General features: G+C 36.9%; 2 protein-coding genes across 2 annotated transcripts; one reads left to right on the top strand and one right to left on the bottom strand.

Moving 5' to 3' along the window:
• Positions 1 to 493: 493 nt before the first annotated feature.
• LOC143373450 (1-phosphatidylinositol 4,5-bisphosphate phosphodiesterase) lies at positions 494 to 16,042 on the top strand. The gene is made up of 20 exons (XM_076820729.1): positions 494 to 759; positions 2,012 to 2,071; positions 2,381 to 2,521; positions 2,622 to 2,701; positions 2,803 to 2,938; positions 4,077 to 4,177; positions 4,256 to 4,422; positions 5,008 to 5,218; positions 6,274 to 6,532; positions 7,857 to 8,045; positions 9,013 to 9,190; positions 10,082 to 10,239; positions 10,346 to 10,549; positions 11,576 to 11,774; positions 12,160 to 12,330; positions 12,415 to 12,555; positions 12,766 to 12,940; positions 13,051 to 13,254; positions 15,122 to 15,368; positions 15,551 to 16,042. The coding sequence occupies exons 1-20, from the start codon at positions 589 to 591 to the stop codon at positions 15,617 to 15,619; spliced, it is 3,261 nt and encodes a 1,086-aa protein (XP_076676844.1). The 5' UTR covers positions 494 to 588; the 3' UTR covers positions 15,620 to 16,042.
• Aqp (aquaporin) lies at positions 16,024 to 20,120 on the bottom strand. The gene is made up of 5 exons (XM_076820764.1): positions 19,809 to 20,120; positions 19,215 to 19,431; positions 18,347 to 18,621; positions 17,729 to 17,867; positions 16,024 to 16,550 (listed from the first exon to the last, which is right to left on the bottom strand). Exons 2-5 carry the CDS (start codon positions 19,393 to 19,395, stop codon positions 16,354 to 16,356), a joined length of 792 nt encoding a protein of 263 aa, XP_076676879.1. The 5' UTR covers positions 19,396 to 19,431; positions 19,809 to 20,120; the 3' UTR covers positions 16,024 to 16,353.
• Positions 20,121 to 20,394: the final 274 nt, after the last annotated feature.

A 20,394-nucleotide genomic window follows, 5' to 3' on the forward strand; every position in this document is an offset into this window, starting at 1 on the left:
GAAAAATATTTACGTTTATAATAAAATAACAACCGACATCCAAGAAGCCTTTTTGAAAATTTGTTTTTGCGGTGAGCACTGCCATTCGGAACCAGATTATTTAAAATAAAAAAACAAAGAAGAGAGAGATTTCGTTAGTATATTAATGATCCTCTGATTAACGGAGGAAATTTCCGAAATATTAATTTAAACCAAACTGGCGGCTATTTAAAGTTGAAATCCTGATTTTCTCGAGTGACTTTTGCACGCAAAAATCAGGATTTTACCTTTAAATAGCCGCTATTTTGTTTTAAATTAATATTCCGGAATTCTTTTCTTAAAATCTACAATTAACACTCTTATTATTGGCACGCGCTCACACATGCACTCCATAGTAGACATAAGACGAAGACCATTCTTACGCGACGAGCGCTGCCGGTTCGCAACGAATCCTCATACGTTAAATTGGATTTGGCTAATTGCGTTATGTGCCTTCGAGCAAAGTTTCACGTACGGCATCTAGTCATTCGAGTCTCATGCAACCCCCAGTTCGCTTCGAGGCACCCTGCATAGGCACCGTTCCGCCTACGAAACGAAACAAGCGGAAACATGACGAAGAAGTTCGAGTTTAATTGGCAGATCGAGGTGCCGGAGCTACTGAGGAACGGCTCGACGTTCGACCGTTGGTTCGAGGACAAGGAAACGACTGAATACGAGCCGAATTGTTTATTTAAAGTCGACGAATACGGGTTCTTCGTTTATTGGAAGAGCGATGGCAAGGTATCTGGAATCGTAGCCGCGAAATAAGTAGCTAGTCGTTCAAGAAGCAAAGCACAATATTAGCACTCTGATGGCCCCTGTCGCGTATGCGTGATTTCACGATCTCCATCTGTTACTTCCCGTGAGCCTAAAGGTGCGAAAGCGCGGTGAGATTTTACACGAGACTTTTCTATCATCAGACAAAAATCTCTGCAACAACTAAATGTAAATAATTTTTTAAAAATATACAATGGAACTTGTCGCATGAGAGTCTAGTTTCAGGAGACTATTGACAAAATAATTAAAAAATAATTAAATAATTGTCTGACGAGATTAAAGTCTCATGTGCGACACGATATTTTTGTCTCATCGTGGATTTGCACCTTAGAATTCAACATTTGTTTCATAATTATCAACGGCACAATATTTCAGTCCAAGATTTATATACTATTTGCAATTTGCTGTGTTGATCGTTTTAAAAAACCACTGAATAGTTGGAAAATTTGAAAAAGGTCGGCAGTGGGCGTAAGCTCGCTGGAAAAGCTGCAGCCGTCAAAGTGCTAAGTTTATAAAGCGACTTGTGACGTAAGAGCGTGTCAAGAATCGAATGGTATTATTTTTAACTTCGAAATCAGATGGGATCACCTTGAAGAATGGCTTCAGATTTCGTAATTTCGAGCTTCCGAAGAAAAAGAACTGGTAGCGAAGTCGTACCTGTTTCGAGCCCAAGTCGAGCTGCTTGAAATCACAAATATACCTTTCGCTCGTGATTTTAGGATGGCGTTGGTCTGCAACTTTTGAATGCTTTCGCACGCTCGTACCATTTTACCAAGGCCCCCAATAACCCTTTGAATCTGGGGAAATTAAAAAAAATTAAAAACAACTTTTTCGCGTCAATATTTATTAATTTAATTACGTTTGCGGGATTATTTATTTGTTTTATATAATCGATAAGGATTGTAAACTGCAACATCCAGTCAACATCCATGAAGACTTTGACCGCGAATAAACTTTCCTCAGATTCAATCAAAGTATAGAGAACGTTCCCCAGGTTCAAAGGGGTAAAGAACTAAAGTGGCAATAAGTGGCGAAATACAAAAATACAAGTTTAATGACTTATCTTACATGGGTATCGCTTACACCACTAGGGTTTTCTGCGAGTGCCTATTCAAGGTCCCTCCAAGCAGACGCTATTTCATTTTGCGGGATGATCTGAATTTAATTTCTAATTTGAATATGAAATTATTTTTTACTTCAATTATATTTTATATAGGACGGCGATGTGATAGAATTAGCTCAAGTGAGCGATATTCGTTATGGCGGCACGCCGAAGGTAAATATTATATCTATTCGTTCATGCTGCGGTAGAGCTACAATAATTATTCCAACCCCCGTTAACCAAGCCCTGATTACCTTAACGATATCATCTTAGGATCGAAAGCTGTTCCCCAAATTTCATTTAAAGTTACTTACTCTGCGTCGAGAATAGAATATTCTATGATAAACGAAATTTCTTCAAGTAAACACAAATGCAAAGAAAAGGGTGGAATAATTGGAGTTCCACTGTACTTAAAATTGAACCCAGCAATAAATTAATCCTCCAAGCGACTTCGACTGATTTGTACAATTTTATGTTCGTCAGGATCCTAAGTTATGTAATAAAATAAGTAAACACGGGAGTATGGAGCAAATTGACGAGAAAAGCTTAACTATATGTTCAGGTATCGATTACACGAACATCCACTATCAGCACGTTGTCTGTGCGGACGCACAAACGGCTAAGGTGATAATTTTAATAAAAAACAGAAGGAATAGTAAAATAGGTTGTTCTTGTTTATATACAGTGAACTAGTACAACATAATGTTAATATTAATCGATCTAGGATTGGCAAGCTGGTCTGCGAAAAATCACGCACAACACGAAAGCTTCGAACGTTTGCCCAACAATCCAGTTGATGAAACAGTACGTACTAATAAACATGTGAATTTTGATACATCTAGTTTAATATAATTCGGTATTAATAAGCACAGCTTTGAATAGTAAGCTATGCATTTATTCATCAGTTGGATGAGACTGAGCTTTCAAGTGGATCCTAAAGGAAAAGTGCCTGTGAAAGTTATATCGAAAACCTTTGCCTCGGGGAAAACTGAAAAACTCGTTTATCAATGTCTGTCAGATTTGGGATTACCTAGTGGAAAAGTAAGATTTTTTTCCGAAAGCTTTTTATGTTTATTGTATAGCTCTGTGCTATGAACGCCATTTTTCCAAGCTGCGTGTAAAATGCAACATCAGCAAAACGTATTAAATCTGCTTCTATACATTTTAATAACAAAGAAATAGATTTTTTTTTAAAGTGAGCTTGTATAAAAACGACAGCTGGTAAATTATTGTAGAATATTATATTTCAGAAAAGTACTGATAGACAGTTGAAGAAGAATAAGAATTTCTAAGTATTTCTACATTTGTTAATTTACGTAGTATCGATTTATGGGGTAATAGTGATTCGTTTTATGTACATTCTCCTGACTTATCCTAATTATTTTAGATTATTTATTAGACACCTTTCGTTTAATGGGAGTGTTTTATATTAAGAAAAAATATTACACGAAAACTTTTAAAAGAGATTTTTAGTCAGTTGTCCTATAACGTTGTGGAAACCATTTTCAGTTTAGAAAGAGTGCAGAAAAATATTAATCTTTTAATTTTAGTGTTCTTTTTAGTTTTGGTTGTAGATCTATTTAGTTTTTAGTTTTACTTTTAATTTTAAATTTAGTTTTAGCATTAGTATAGTAATAGATATTATATTTTAAACTCTTAAACTGTTAATCAAATTATTAATGTATAGTGTATATGTATACGTTTTGTATATATTTGTACATATATCTATATTTCTTTCACTAGTTTTTTCATGATAATTACTTTTCCTACATAATAAGGATTACCTTCGTGAAATGTGTGAATACTTTTTTAATAGCAAAATTGGTTACCATTTTCTTCGAAACCTACTTTGAAATAAAGAAACATGCGCATTAAAACCTCCGAATTAATAGTATACACGTTGCACTTGCTTAATAGCGTACTTAAAATTCCGTTTCCCAAATCTATGACTTGAGGAACGTAAAGAATGGAGCCCATTCGTTACGAAAAATGTATCCACATTGATTTACGAGTCAATTATTCATGGAAAGTTATGTACTATATGTACAGTAGCTTTAGACGTTCTCATATATTTGCAAGGAGAGAAGGAAGAGTCCTCTGCAACGATGGAAATTATATCGTCATTGTCAATGAGTACCTACATCAATATGGTATATCCAATTTTTTTTTTCAATTTCAGAGCGATAAAATCGAGCCGAAAGATTTTACGTTCGATAAGTTTAAAACCTTATACTTTAAAATTTGCCCACGGAACGATATCGAGGAACTGTTTCAATCGATGTGAGTACTCATTCCCTGGATAACTAACATGTTTAGAAATTAAATTGTGGGCACTGTAGAACAAATGGTATGTTTTAGAACAAAAGGAAAGTCAGATACTATTAGTCTAGCTCAACTGGTACAGTTTATGAACGAGAAACAAAGAGATCCTAGGCTGAACGAAATTTTGTACCCTCTATACGACGAGAAACGATGCACGGAAATAATTAATGATTACGAAGAAGATGAAAAAGCGAAAAATGCTAGTGAGTGTTTGTTCACAGGAACCGCAAATTTTTTAATTTTCTTTGAGCTTCTACTATCGTCTAGGTACTCGTTTTTTTTAGTATTGTATTCTTTTAAAAGTATCTAGATTCTAGCGAATCAGTTGAAAGGTGGAGGGCCATTGAAAATTAAAATTGATGATATGGATAAAATTTATAATTTCCTATGGATCATGTCCAAAATAAAGGTTTACGGAACTTACTGTGTAGACAATTATCGCTGTTAGATAATTATTTCAATCCTTTTGTCTAGTGCCAATTTAATTAAAATTTTAAAACCGAGATTTAAAAATATTCCCTTTTTTAGTGTAAACTTAATAAAGATCAGGTTTGAAAAATAAGCGATTTTTTCTCAAAACGCAGGAGGGCAACTGCCCCTTTTGCACCCCCTCCGGACGCCCGTGTAAGGTCCCCTTGCGACTTTTACATTTCGTATAATATGTACCTACATATATAACTTAGCACGACTTCTAGAGAGGTCAAATTTTTTTTATTCCTTTTACACGTGAAATAACACGTATCAGCAGACACTTTAGGTTTGAATCACGTTGTTTTTGTTACCTACAGAAAACTTGACCAAGGAAGGTTTTGTTCGTTATTTAATGTCGGACGAGAACGCCCCCGTGTTTTTGGATAAACTCGAGGAATGGATGGACATGGATCAACCTCTCTCTCATTATTATATTAATTCGAGTCACAACACTTATTTGAGCGGCAGGCAGATCGGTGGTAAAAGTACCGTCGAAATGTACAGACAAGTGTTGCTGGCTGGGTGCAGGTAATTGTTAATCACTCGTATTTATCAAATTGTATGTAGACACGGTGAACAGCTTTTGAGGCTCCCCGTATAACCAATGTTCGTGTACATATTTGTGTATTTGAATTTCATTGTTTACTTGACAAGGTCGCCGAAATAAATATTTCAGTCTTTAATTAAAAATCATTGCACAAATATTGCACACGTGATTCGCGAATTCGTGAAATTAAACATAAGAAAATAAGGGTGTGAAAAACAACTGTTTTCTAATTATAATGTGGAAATGCTTCCTTTTGTCACAGGAGGTTTTCGACGTGTCCGATCTATTTTGGTGTACATATACCACTTGCTCCAAATTTACATGAATATAATTTGCCAAGTTCCGTTGTTGAGATTTCCACAGCTTCCACATATTAATTGCATTAATCCGTGTAAAATATTACACGGTCGAGTGAACTGTATTTTTCAATTATCCCCGGAACTAGTAATTTAACAGATTTAAATTCGGCGAGCGATGAAGCTACGGAACAGATTCAGTACGCCCAATTAATTTCTCACTGAACTGAATCTAATATAATCTAATCAAGAGACACATTTTGGTGAAATCTGTATTTAAATATTTTATATAAAAAATACATAGCTTCCAAAAGTTCTAGTAACCACATGCACCGAAAAAGAGAGATATATTATATCTCTTAATCTGTTTGGAAGGAAGTGTGGCTGGTTTAAATAATTCCTGAAGCAACCCACCGAAATAATTAACAAAAAGCCCAAGTTGCTAGCTATTTCGATGAAATTATTTATAACGTCTCGAGTGAACATTTTTTCAGTAAATTAGATATTGTATACAAATTGTGAATTTTAAGTAGGTGACATTAATAAGAAACTGACTAATTACTCATGCAAAAGATTAACAGAAAGGACTTATGATTCAGAAACTATTGAAATTTTAAATTCTAGTTTACTAACATTTTCTCTATTTATTTTAATGAGTACTACACACGTGGAAAGTGTTTACTGTGAATTTGTGATACTCTATACGTATAGACGAAGATAATCAAACGTTTCTATGTCAGATGCGTGGAACTCGATTGCTGGGATGGAAAGGGCGAAGACGAAGAACCTATTATAACTCACGGCAAAGCCATGTGTACCGATATCCTGTTCAAGGATGTAATATACGCCCTAAGAGACACTGCGTTCGTCACCTCGGAATACCCTATAATTTTGAGCTTCGAGAACCACTGCTGTCTCAAACAGCAATACAAGTTAGCCAAATATTGCGACGAAATCCTGGGTGATCTATTGCTGAAGGAGCCTATCAAGGACTACCCGGTATGTGACGCTTACTTTCGACGCTTCCACCGCTAAATCCAGCCTAAATCTTTATCAACACGCTCCCTTTTACCTAAACCAAGAATACTTAAACATATCACTGTATCAAGGAGATGATAAACAGGGTTGCAGTGTTTGAATCGTCCACTGCATTGTCGATTCGAAAATGCAGGCTGATAGTATACTTCGGTAAGGGAAGAATTTTCAAAAATTTTCAACGTCTAAAAATCGTGCACAGTGTCTCGGAGAAATAGCGGAAGTTTTTAAATTTAATGAAAACTGCTAATGCCATCCATTGAAACAATATGTTACCTGAAGGCTGTATAGTTTCCTCTACGAAACAATAGCATCAGTATTGGAATCGATTAAGGGATTGTCAAGTAAAAACGGTTAAAGCGACAGTACCTTTTGTCACTTCGTCGCAGAAACAGAATGGGACAAAAAAATTTTTGGCGGAAAAACAGGCCTGTGTGCTCCAACACCCTCCGTATTCGCCGGACTTATCGCCATGCGATTATTTCCTACTCCCAAAACTCAAGCTGGCCATGAAAGAAACGTTTTATGACAGTGTTACACACATCCAAGGCGCGGTGACAATAATCACTGATCGATTTCGCAAAATGATATAAAAAAATCGATGCTGGCGCTAGTCGAACGTGCCCAGCGGCGCATTGACGCAGAAGGGATGTATTTTGAATAAAAAAAAATAATTTTGGCAAAATAACTAATTTTCTTCTTTTAATTTAAAAACTTCCGTTATTTTTCCGACATGCTGTGTATTTCTCATCAATAAAACTTGCATAATGCCCGTTCTATGAATCAATAAGAACACTTTTACGACAAGTATATGTGCATACAATAAGTATTTACGCACCGCAATCTTGTAGCTATATTTGAAAACACTCTCGAAGAAGCTAGATTTTTTCTTTCACGCGTAAAAATTGAAAAAACACTCGATAAATATTTTCGACAGAAACGAGGAAAATCTTTCGCGAAGGGGGTCGAAAACCTACCAGAAAGGTAGAACACAATTATTGAAACTAATCATCCCCATATCATTACTTATCAAACGGCATACGTTAAAATTTGAAATATACATATATATATTATTTATAAAATAAGAGCAGTAATAAATGCAGTAATTATTCCCGAAATTCATTTTCCGAATTTGTTTTGCAAATTTTAATCGTGCCCCGTGAAACATACGAGTCCACTCTGTCCACCGCGGACGGAGGATAAAAAGTGGGACGCGTGTTTATCGTAAGGATGAATGTCCCGCTAGAAAAATAACGCTTATCTAGTAATCGTAAATAAAACTGCGCAGCTTGAACCGGGGCATCCGCTACCACCGCCCAACTTACTGAAGCGAAAGATATTAATCAAGAATAAAAGATTGAAACCGGAGGTGGAGAAGGTCGAGCTCGAGTTATTCCGCTCTGGGCAATTCGAGGCGAAGGATGAAGTAGTTGAAGATCCAAATGCACCAGCTCCACCACCGACCGAAGCACCAAAGGTGAACGCTGTGATTGTGCTTACCGTTCGAACTTCGAGGGTCGCTTCTAGAGCTTCGAAATTTTCTACATCGTTGAAAAGAAGTCGATTGATTTCCATTACTTTAAGCTATTTCTTCGAAATTATTTATTACGAACAAATAAAACATATTTTAGTCTGTTCGCGGGTAAATGCGGAAATGCAAAATGTTTAGAAAAATGGGTAAAGGAGAGAACGGGAAACTGAATATAAAAAATGTCTCTCCAGTATAGTCTCGTCGCGATATGCAAATAAAAATCTCTAATCTGTGGAGGAAGGTATTAAATTGTTCGGTTCGTTTCATCGATCTAAATTATTGCAAAGCAGTGGTTCCCAACCTGTGGGTCGCCATGTGCTTTTTTTAATATTGTTTAATTAGAATTGCATTCTGAAATACGTATTATTAATGCTTTCTTTACCCTCTTACATTTACCTTACCTTATATGGGAGGTCGCAGGTTATTTGAATATTATAAAAGGGGATCGCGACTCAAAAAAGTTTGGGAAACACTGGACTAGAGAAGTGAATTGAAATTTAGAAAAGTGAACAAATTATTTTTAAACTAATGTATGCTTTTGTAAATACATTTGGGGGAGAAATTCCACGCCCTACTGTCAAATATAGTTGCACGAATATATATGTTGGTTTTAAAACGGTCCCTTCACTTCTCATATTTTCATCTAATTTTCTACTGTCTCGGGATAATTTAGATCAGTAAAAGAAGGAGAAGATAGGAAAATCTACTTAATTGTCTAACTGGAAACGTTGGGAAAACAATTTTTCAATCATTCTTTACAATGCATTGCCGTAGTAAAGTCATTCTGCTCGCTGATTGAGATTCAGAAATTTGTGAAACAGCCATTTGAGAAGCAATTTTTGAACGTTCGATACATTGCATGATCGAAGTTCGTGTCGTTCTTGTCCGGAGACGAACTTTTACAACGTTTCAGGAAGAAGCACCGCCTGAAGGCGCGCCAGCTGAAGGAGCTCCACCAGGTGAACCAGGTGCTGAGGGTGAAGCACCGCCAATCCAGTACACTGGCAGCACGATGGCATGTCATCCGTGGCTGTCCTCGATGATTAATTATGCACAGCCAATAAAGTTCCAGAGCTTCGAAACTGCGGAAAGTACGTAAAATGCTGCTGTCTTTTTTTTTTATATTAAAACGCCGCCACTGTACTTTTCTTTTCTGTTAAGATAATGCTTATAGTACCACTATTACCTTCACAACGCTTTTCGTAATTATTTATGAAGGATATGTGTGTGATACTACAATTGATTTCTATACACTTTTATCGTAGATTTTGATATAATAAGACGTTCATTATTGAATGTGTTAATTTGTATCGTGGTAAAGAGTGCACCCCTAGCATTTTGGATGAACGTTTAATGGCGAAGAGATTTTGTAACAGATATTTTACGGAAATGAGTTTTACAAAGATATGTGGGAATATTAACAACATCGAGAACATTTAATTTCTTGCAATTCAGTTTTTAATACGTGTGGAATTCATTGAAGAAATACGTAATATATCAGCCCTTGTATTTGAATCGATATGGGACATCTTTTCAGGATCGGTTTTACTCGCCATAATAATAATAAAAAAAAAATGCTTAGTTTTGCTGTTATAAGTACCTATTTTTATATTTCATAAAGCACGGGCCCGGAATTAATAGTAGTATATTACCGAGTACCGCGTGTACTCCTGACGATAATACTAAGGAAACCACAAAGAAGGATTTTTCTATTCGAGCTTCGCTTATCCTAAAGAATAGATTTACAAATCGAGATATTTAAAATATTTTACTAAACTCTTCGAGACTCTACCCAATCATACGAACAACTATATAAACTATTTTACTTCATTGTCACAAACGAAGAAAGCATTTTGGCGGTAGATTTAGATTGGTACCTCGCGCTGCACACAAATCCTGAAGACAGCAACTTTTTTCCAAAAAGGGCGCGCATATTCTTATCATTGAGAAATATATACTTACGTGCACCATTATTATGGCAGAAAAGAACATCCATCACAACATGTCTTCGTTCTCGGAAACTGCCGCTCTCAACTACCTAAAAACGAACTCCGTGGAGTTTGTCAATTACAACAAGCGTCAGATGAGTCGAATCTATCCCAAGGGCACAAGAGCAGATTCGTCGAATTACATGCCACAGGTGAGTCACTTGATCGCGAAATGATGGGACTTGGTAAAGAAAAAAAAAAATGGAAAGCGCCAAGTGTCTACTTAAGTAGTCCCTTTCGATACTGTAATTGATTTAGGTCTTCTGGAACGCTGGCTGTCAAATGGTAGCGTTGAACTTCCAAACGCCCGATCTGCCCATGCAACTAAACCAGGGGAAATTCGAATACAACGCGACCACTGGATATTTATTGAAGCCAGACTTCATGAGAAGGCCAGACAAAATCTTCGATCCGTTTTCGGAGGACGTGGATGGTGTTATCACTGCTCAATGCTCCGTTCAAGTAAATACATTCATGTTACTGTTCTTTGGTTGATACAGCTACATACATTCATCAGGGAATTGGAAAATTCGTGACGTAGTTAAGGTAGATCATTTTTATGGGAAGGAATGCCTTGGCTACCGTGCAAAGCCTTTTTCTTCGTAGCAAGTTACCCACAAATGCAACCATGAATTTGTTGCTAGCTAAAAGTGCAATATATATTAGCTATTTTTATTAGTTCTGCGTGGTAATAAATGGGTTACATAATGCTGTGGTAGAAAGGAAAACAGGGGGGAAAATGAGAAGAACGTTAATCATCTTCTTTAGAATAAATAATGTTTAGCTTCAATGAAAGTAATTCAAATTCTTTGCTTTTTAATCTATATTAATAGTTCAACTTATTTCATTTTTTGAGTTACCATTTTCGTATTTTTGAATCTTTTAACTTTTCAGTGATAATTGTACGTTCGTAATAGTTATACAATCATGGTATAATAGTCTTTTTCTAGAAATGTAAATTTTGATATGATAAAATTTGTAGTTGAAAATGAGCGATTTTCCACGGTTGTGGGAAAAAAGCGATTTTTAATTTTTTTTTTCTTGCGATAAATCCCCTTTGGAAGTCGTAAAGACACGAAATTTTGACTGGAAAATTATTCTTGGGGTAGAATACACCCCGTGTGACCACGAAGGGTGAAAATTATATACTAATTACTTATTTTTAAACCACTATTTATTTATATTTTGTACGAACTTCTGCTCCTTTTTAAAATTTAAACTCCATTCTCTTCAAATTCTCAAGTATCCCCAATGTAAGTGTATTCTCTTGCATGTCCCTACATATTTTTCTTCGCAATTTCTTTTATCACGTGTACTATATTTCACTTTTGCAAACCGTCAATGATAAGAGCGTGTGCATCTGACGAGGGTAAAACAAAAGTAGATCGAAACGTAACATAAAACTAATATATACATTGCTCGCACAAACTACCCCTATCCTTTTATTAATTAAAATTCAGTTCTTAAGAGGCTGTACCTGTCTGCCAGGTGATAGCAGGGCAGTTCTTGTCAGACAAAAAAGTGGGCACCTACGTCGAAGTAGATATGTACGGTTTGCCAGCAGACACGATCAAGAAAGAATTTAGGACACGAATGATCCCTGCGAACGGTTTGAATCCAGTCTACAACGAGGAGGCGTTCCTCTTCCGAAAAGTTGTGCTTCCCGACTTGGCTGTGCTGAGATTCGGTAACAAGAACAATAATAAATATAAAAAATGTTAACGTCCCTCCGATAGAACAGACTAAAACCCAACATGTATTAAAAATCAACCCTCCCAGAATTAGAAATGAAACAATTTTCCGTGATTTAAATATTTACACAGGCAGTCCATTCTACTAAACCTGTGATTATCCTCCAGTAGACAGTTTACAGATATCAACACAAGCTTAAAAACTAAAAACAAAAAAAGAATTGCTTACTCAAAAACGTATAAGCTGTATTTACAATTTACTTCGTTAATACCCCTCTGCTGTGTAACATTCTCTTCTCCCTGCAAGACACAGAGAATTGTTTGACAGGAAAGCACGTGGCAAAGTGAAGCGACATTTATTATTGCACGATATTTGCACAGGCGTGTACGAAGAAAGCGGGAAACTGTTGGGTCAACGTATCTTGCCACTGGACGGCCTTCAGGCTGGATATAGACATATATCGTTGAAGACCGAGGCGAATTTCCCTATGGCACTGCCGATGTTGTTCTGTAATATTGAGCTGAAGATTTACGTGCCCGATGGATTCGAAGGTAATGCCTTGAGCAAGTTAGCCGAGCAAAAATAGAAGTGTATCGCCGATGATTCTGATCCGAAGCCGCTTTCGTGACTTTCAGACTTCATGGCTGCTCTGTCTGACCCGGGTGGATTCAGCAAAGGAACGGAGAAACAGGCAGAGGCGATGAAAGGGCTTGGTATCGAGCAGACCGACGCGAAGGCCGAGGCGAAGAAGAAGAAAGAGGAGGAAGCCAAGAAGGGTACACGTCTTTAAACAAATCCCAATCCTAACGAACCCCGAAAGGGGTGGCTTTTTAATGAATAGTAATTAAAAACGAGTGATAAATAAATTCCTTTAACCGTTCCAAGGTGAACCACGAGATTGCGAAGACCTTATAAGATTTTATATTTCTCCCTATTACCACCCTTTGTTGCTTCAAGCTTCCATTCATTCGCGTCGTAATTCGTAGAGGAGTACAAGCCGGAACCAATTACACTGGACTTGCTGCGAAGAGAAAAGACCTTCAAGCAAGGCAAAAAGCTGCAGAAGGATTTGGACACGATGAGGAAGAAGCATCTGAAAGAACGACAGACGATGCAGAAGAACCACTGCTCCGCTATTGATAAATTGGTGAAAGGAAAAGAGTACGTGGCTCGGCCGTTTATTTCTGCGAGTTGAAATTACTTAGGTTACTACGATCAATGCTATTGCCACGCTTAATCCCAGCTGGCAATGACGAATCTCGCGTTTCCAGTAAAAGTGCGCTGATCCAGGACGCGAATGTGAAAAAAGTTATAAGCGAGCAGACCACCCAGTGGTCCAGCATGATGGAGCGGCAACGGAAAGAAGAATGGGAGCTGCTGAAGAATCAGACGGAAAGCTGCCGAGAGGAGTTCAAAAAGTTAATCGAAGTCGTTCAGGCGTCGCAGATGAAGCAATTGCAGGCGAAACATGACAAGTACGTGGACATCTCGAAGTTACTTTAATACAGAGCCCAGCATTAACTAAATAAAAAATTATTTAAATAACGGATCAAATAAAAGTTAGTTTAACTTTAGATTTATTCACGAATAAAGATAATTTTTTTTTCTCGTCGAGCGTTTCAACTTCAGCGCCGAATAAATTTTTCAACTTTAACTTAATTCGACGTCAAAGAATTTTTTTGGCAAGCCACACATGACGAATAATTTTTTTTAACTTTTACCCGTTGCTCGAATTTTTATTTAAATAAAATTTGTGTTCATCTTTGCTTTAATACAAAGCTTCGATTAATTTTTAACGCAAAATTTTTGTGCTTAAAACCAGCAAAATATTTCTTAAAATATAGGAACTCATAGTATGTACGTGTTAAAATAAATAAAGGATATTATTTAACGTAAATCAGTGAACTAACTCTGTCGGAATAACTGGTCTTCTGTATCAGTGCCAGATGTAACTTATTCCGCTGATTGAAAAACTTTCACAGCAGGCAACTCCACCTTATCGTTCTTGTCAGTCTTTCGGTAAAAAATAGATGGATCGTAGAGTCGTGTGACCTAGATTTTCTTGAGAAGGTATTTTTAAAGAGGTCACTTTACTCATGTCCGATAAATGATTTATCCTATTATCAGCTACGCGAAAAGTTGTCGTTTTAGTATTTTAGTAAGTACAAACTATGTGCTCTTAAGTCTGCAGCTTGTACTTTGCTCCACTCTGCAGAGTCCCATCTAGCTCCACCGCCGCTCTGGACAAAAATGGTTTTTGCCGCCCTTTATATTTTATTATAAATAATTATGTTAACCCTTCGTTAACACACCTCCTTTTTCAATCAAATTTGATATACCTGAGTGGCTCACATCCAGAACTATTTTTCAACGACTGCCATTCGCATCTAAAGAATCCAGTCGTTATGAAAAAAATCATGGGTCAGTTTCAAGGTCTCTAGAATGTATTCCAATAGATTTTTGATTGACATCTTATCACAGTTTTTGTAAAAAAATTCTAGATTACCATATGTCGAGGAAACATGAAATAAATCTTCAAAAAATTATAACTTCTACAAATTTCAATATTAGAAGCTAAAAATGTACAGATTTGTTGTTCCGATGTAATATTTTCAGAAAAAAAATAGTTTGTAAGGGGGCTTTGGAAAAAAGGTATTTATTTTGCATGTGGAAGGTACAGAACGTAAAAATCAGTTTATGGGTGCCTCACACCCAGAGTGTCAACGAAAGGTTAAAATATAATTTTTGACAGTGAGTAACATTTTTCTGTAGGTATTTGATGAATAACAAAAGCCTTCTGTTTTCTAAAAAATTTGATCATAAAAAAAGTAACAAAACAAAATAAAATATATATGTAGGAGGTAGGTATTTTTAAATCTCTCTAAAAAAATGATTTAACGAATGAAACAAAATGGATATAAGAAAAGGGGAAACATCCAAAATCTGTAATATAGGTGCGCATATTTCCCTAGTATAATAGTAATTATATGAGTGATTTACAAATAATTTATAAGTGTGATAATAAATTCAAACATGTTTCACCTATCTTTTGGCCGCTTTTTCAAAAAGATTTTATTGGTTTTAATTTGATCGGGCCTGCCGGATACTTGCAGATTTATGAGAAATACTGTGGCAATAAAAATTATGACATAGTATTAAAGAGATACGCAATGTGAATTTTTAATTTGCTCCTTGTAAACAGGAATTCAAAAAAATCAGGTTTTCATTTCAATTGATTAAGAATAGCAATCACAGTTTTGTTGCAAAAATTTCCCCCCTGGTCAATTAATTTTTGACATATCGATATGACGTAATTTTATCGTTTGATTTTCCCACTATCAGAGATATCAAGGAAATGAATACCAATCAAGTGAAAGCATCTGTGGAGACGGCCAAAGAGGTGATGAACGATAAAGCGCTGAAGTCGAAGGGTGACAAGGAGCGTCGTCTTCGCGAAAAGAAAGAGCAGAATACAAAGAAGTTCATGCAAGAAAGAAAAACTGTGCAGATGAAGCAAGGTCGTGAGAAAGAGAAGCTGCAGAAGAGTCACGAGAAACAAGTGGCGGGACTGGATGGTGATATTGACGCGGTAAACTCTCGCACCTTTCTTTTAACAAATAATATTTACTATTATCTCATAAACACATACCGCGTGGAACAGGTAAGAAATGGATTTTTAAACTAATTACTCCTGAAAGATTTTCCAAATAATTGAAAATACTTAGACTGTCTATGTCCATACAAGGTCAGAACAGGTAATTTTTGTTGCAGACCATCGAAATGTACAAGAACGAGGCAATCCAATACGACCTGTCGTCTAAAACCGAATTCTTTGCATAATCTGAACGTTTCCAATTTTCTAAATGAAAGTGGAATACATTTTCTATATATTTCTACTTCGCGCCTTGTGCTTTTACATTCGTCACGATCGTTTCCTATTCTTTGATACACTATTTCGTGTTGTTAATATTTTAATTAATTACAAGATTGTTAACATACACACTTCGCTCGATACTCCTTCAAAAAACATTTCTATGGTTTCTTGTAATCTATCGAGTGAATATTGCGTGAGATTCTTGAAACCCTTCTTAATTTATTTATTGTTCCTTGCTCCGTAATTTTCACTCGTATTTATTTTCAAAATATTATTCACAATTGCGAGCATAATTATGTGTACGTATATTTCAATTGTTCTGGTTATAAACTTTGATGAAATGTTTGAATAAATTCTATGACAAACGTCATAAGATTCAAAATACTTTATTCCTGTGTACAATTATTCTTACACGCTAATTTGAACTCGAAATCTTGTACTGTAGTAATTATCTGGTAACTTCACGCGGACATTAATCGTTCGTGAGCGTGCAGCGCAAGGGGTGCTTCCGTACTCACTTGTGCGCAAAAACGTATTCTTCTCTGTAACAATCTGGAAGGTTTGACCGTGCAGTAGTTTCACACGCTACACTGTACGGCGCCACGCCGCAGGGAAAATAAAACACGCGTTAAGTGGAGTAAACATCAGGAAAAATCGAACGAACACGAAACCATGTAACTCGGTGAATAATTCCGTAGCTTCAAAGCGCTTTCTCCTTAAACCGCGCCACGTAGCTTTGAATAAACGGCAGTCTATAAACTCGCAAAGAGGCAACGGACCCAGCGCACGCACCGACCCAATACACTATTACGTGCTCCACAAAAGAAGTTCCCAAACATCCGTATTTCAGGGAGGTTGCCAGCGCGGGATTAAAGTAGCCACCAGAATAATCGAAAGCTGGAAACAGTACGAAAACAGGCGGAACGTCAACACGGGCAAATATTGGGAAGCGGAGACTTTTAGGGGCGGCAAATTTTGGGAAGCGGAGAATTTTGGGGGTGGCAAATTTTGGGGAGCGTGCAAATCTTGAGAAACGGAGAATTTTAGGGGCGGTAAATTTTAGGGAGCGTGCAAATCTTGGGAAGGGAACAATTTTTTTGGGGTGGGGGTGGAAAATTTTGGGAAGTGGCAAATTTTGAGGAGCGGCAAATTTTGGGAAGTGGCAAATTTTGGGAAGTGGCAAATTTTGAGGAGCGGCAAATTTTGGGAAGCGGAGAATTTTGGGGGTGGCAAATTTTGGGGAGCGGGAAAATCTTGGGAAACGGAGAATTTTGGGGGCGGCAAATTTTAGGGAGCGTGTAAATCTTGGGAAGAGAACAATTTTTTTGGGGTGGGGGTGGAAAATTTTGGGAAGTGGCAAATTTTGAGGAGCGGCAAATTTTGGGAAGTGGCAAATTTTGGGAAGTGGCAAATTTTGGGAAGTGGCAAATTTTGGGAAGCGGCAAATCTTGGGAAACGGAGAATTTTGGGGGCGGCAAATTTTAGGGAGCGTGTAAATCTTGGGAAGCGAACAATTTTTTGGGGTGGGGGCGGAAAATTTTGGGAAGTGGCAAATTTTGAGGAGCGGCAAATTTTGGGAAGTGGCAAATTTTGGGAAGCGGCAAATTTTGGAGAGCGTGAAAATTTTGGAAAGCGAACAATTTTGAGGGGCGGCAAATTTTAAGGAACGGCAAATTTTGGGGAGCGGCAAATTTTGAGCGAAAGAAATAGGAAAATGTTTAAACACAGAAGCTTGACACAACTTTAAAAACAATTCACTTTTTCTCCTGTAGCGAAGTAGCAATGACACAGATGTGAGTTGCCATATTGAATTAATTTTGAAAATGTCTCGACTGTTTTAAATTAAAATATTTGATGATATTTCGCGAGGGCGGCAGACGCTTGTTAGCGTAGAAGCGGCAAATCTTCAAATCCGCCCCTGTTACGAAGCATTACTGTATAATGTAATAGTAATATATCAAATGAATGGGATGTCTATGCTTATATACGCGTTATCTAGCTTACACGTGATGAAATATCGATAATACTTATGAATGTATATTTCAAGGAGATGGAATATAATAAATTAATCAAACCTGCAATAACCAAACTGGTCCCAATGAAAGAATCGATAATGATGCTGAACTTTGAATTTATCTCGCTTAAACCGCGCGAAACCACCCTGTATACACAAGTTGCAATGCATTCGATAAACGCCCCGAATATCACAGGCACCTTGAAAACGGAAAAAAGTTTATTGCACACGCAAAAATAGATAATTCACAATTATAATATTATGGCCTTTGTAATTAGTACCAGAGAAACACATTACAGTTTTAGCAACCCTTAGAAAAGTATGGTGTTTCCAATTAAATAAAAACACAGTATTAACATTTCGCCTGGTAGCCTCCAGTGTTAGTGTTAAAAGTACTAATTTTGTTACATTATATATAGAAGGTAATGAAATTCGGTTTTAACACATTCGAATCGTATACAATAGTTAATTGGCCCCCACGTATTACGCAAATCCGATTTAAATGGACTGTGTAAACAAAATAGGATTTAAATTGACCTTAACTAATTAAAAAAATGATAAATAAATAACGATTTAACCGTGAACTATTTTCGATTTCGAATGCATACGACCAGAATAATGAACATCCAATTCGAATGTGTTAAAATAGTTCATCGAAGAGAAAGTGCTACATCCTTACTTGTAAATCGGTAGTGCAGTCTTCAAACGCTCTGTTTTTGTGCGTCGTAACAATTTCCAGTGCCCAGAGCAACTGAATGTATCTAAAAACGGCTAGGCCACCGACAAGTTCGACCCATATCAGAAGGAATGCATCGCGCACCGATTTCTTCCCCTCGACGACGTCCTCGATGTGTGTATAGGGGCAAGCGGTTGCGTCGCCCCAGTTCATGGACCACCAAATCGTCAGTACGAACAGAAATAGACCGTACATGGAGACACCCCAGTTATCAGCAACTAAGGTTCAACGTTAAATTTGTAATAGTAAATTTTAATGGATTTTAGATTGGTAAAAAAAAAACAACATCTTCATTTAAATAAATAGCGTTCACCTAATCGATATGATCTACCCAAAGATCCTCAATATGATACTAATTGTAGAGAAATATCTCCTATAAGATGAAACGAACAAAGTAGGTACTAATATTTAACTTCAACCCCTCCAGATCTGTGACCATGAACGTCTTCTATTTTATCGATGATCGCGACCTTCACTCTCTACCTCTACCACTTAAACCTAACTATCGAAGGTCTCCTTTCGTATAAATTCCTGTATAAAACTACCTGACACTTTTTGAATGGAACAAACATATCTAAAAGGTAGCGGTAAGATTTATGGAAATTCGTGAAATAATTTCAAAGGGGACGCAGTTCATTCCAAAATTGTAGTTTCAATTATAGTCTACCCCATTAAACTCTCATGCGACACTGCGCACCCCGTATAATGACGTTTGCTATAAACTCCAACAAGTTTCTTTAAGGCTGAATTATTCATCTCTAGAGCAAATGACCAAAAACTCGTATAATAATTCACATGGTAAGAAACTTACTTATTATCAGTTCGAAACATGCCCCGCAAAGTTCACCGGTAGCAATAGCTTCTAAAAATAGGGACCTTACGAACGGATCTCGTACATAATAGTCCACGTATCTTCTCATCCAATAAGCTATAAGACTTGTCAGTACAATGTACAGCCCCGAAACTGCTAAAGCGAGCACTGTTGCAGCCATTCCGCTGGTTGGGTGTATGCAAGCTCAATGGGAGTACTACAAAGTAAATAAATCATACAGGAATATCATTCATAATGTCTTCCCTATTTTAAAAGAAAAAATGATAGAACATTGACATCTGTTCCCGTGAAAATTACGACGCTCTTTAAAAAAGAATTGCAGGGTAATAAAAAAAAAGTTAAGTGAACATAAATTACGCGTCGATCTAAAAGAGGAATGTAACGTTGCTACGTTAAAATACAGTTCACTGGCCGATGGATTTGCTAGCCATCGCTTGTTAACATCGAAATACACGTAGAAACTGTAAATAGCGGGAAGCTAAAACAAGGTCATTATGCAACGGTGCACAATCATTCGGCAAACTATGGTTTCACCCGTTTCTCCTGGCTGTTGCGGGCGAATTGTAAACTTACGTGTCTATCATCGAATTTCACTCGCTTCTGTCATCTCCTTCTTGATAGAGTTTCGCCACGTCCACACAACACTCGGAAACTATTTCTCGATCCTTTCCTTCGCGCGCGCCCCGAGATTTTACTTAACAGTTATTTAAAACTGACCAGTGTAATTGAATATATCCGCGTGGATATGTCGCGTGGCTTTAAATAGCTGGTCTCCCAAATTACCTGCTTCAGCATCGGCATCGTTGTTAAACACCGCCTGCTTCTCGGTGCAAGTCGATCACGAAATATAAATATTCGGTTCCTTCTCGGAGTCAGGAATTTATACAACGCTTCGCACACATTAATGTTAACACAATTATTAACTACGATCGTTTAGCAATCAAGCCACGTTGTTTACTGTTACATCTACTTGTTTACATTGTTCTCTCGTGCCTCGGTTAAAAATTACAGAGAAATTCACGAAGAACCTGTAGAAATTCGTTTCATGCTTAAATTCGCTACTTTGTTTTAGGAATAATCTGGACTTGATCGATAATCGAATAAGGCTTCTGCAGTATTTAATTCTGCGTTACGATCAACTGGTTTCTAGACCGCTTAA

This window comes from Andrena cerasifolii, chromosome 9 (genome assembly GCF_050908995.1).
Source record: "Andrena cerasifolii isolate SP2316 chromosome 9, iyAndCera1_principal, whole genome shotgun sequence".
Lineage (NCBI taxonomy): Eukaryota > Metazoa > Arthropoda > Insecta > Hymenoptera > Andrenidae > Andrena > Andrena cerasifolii.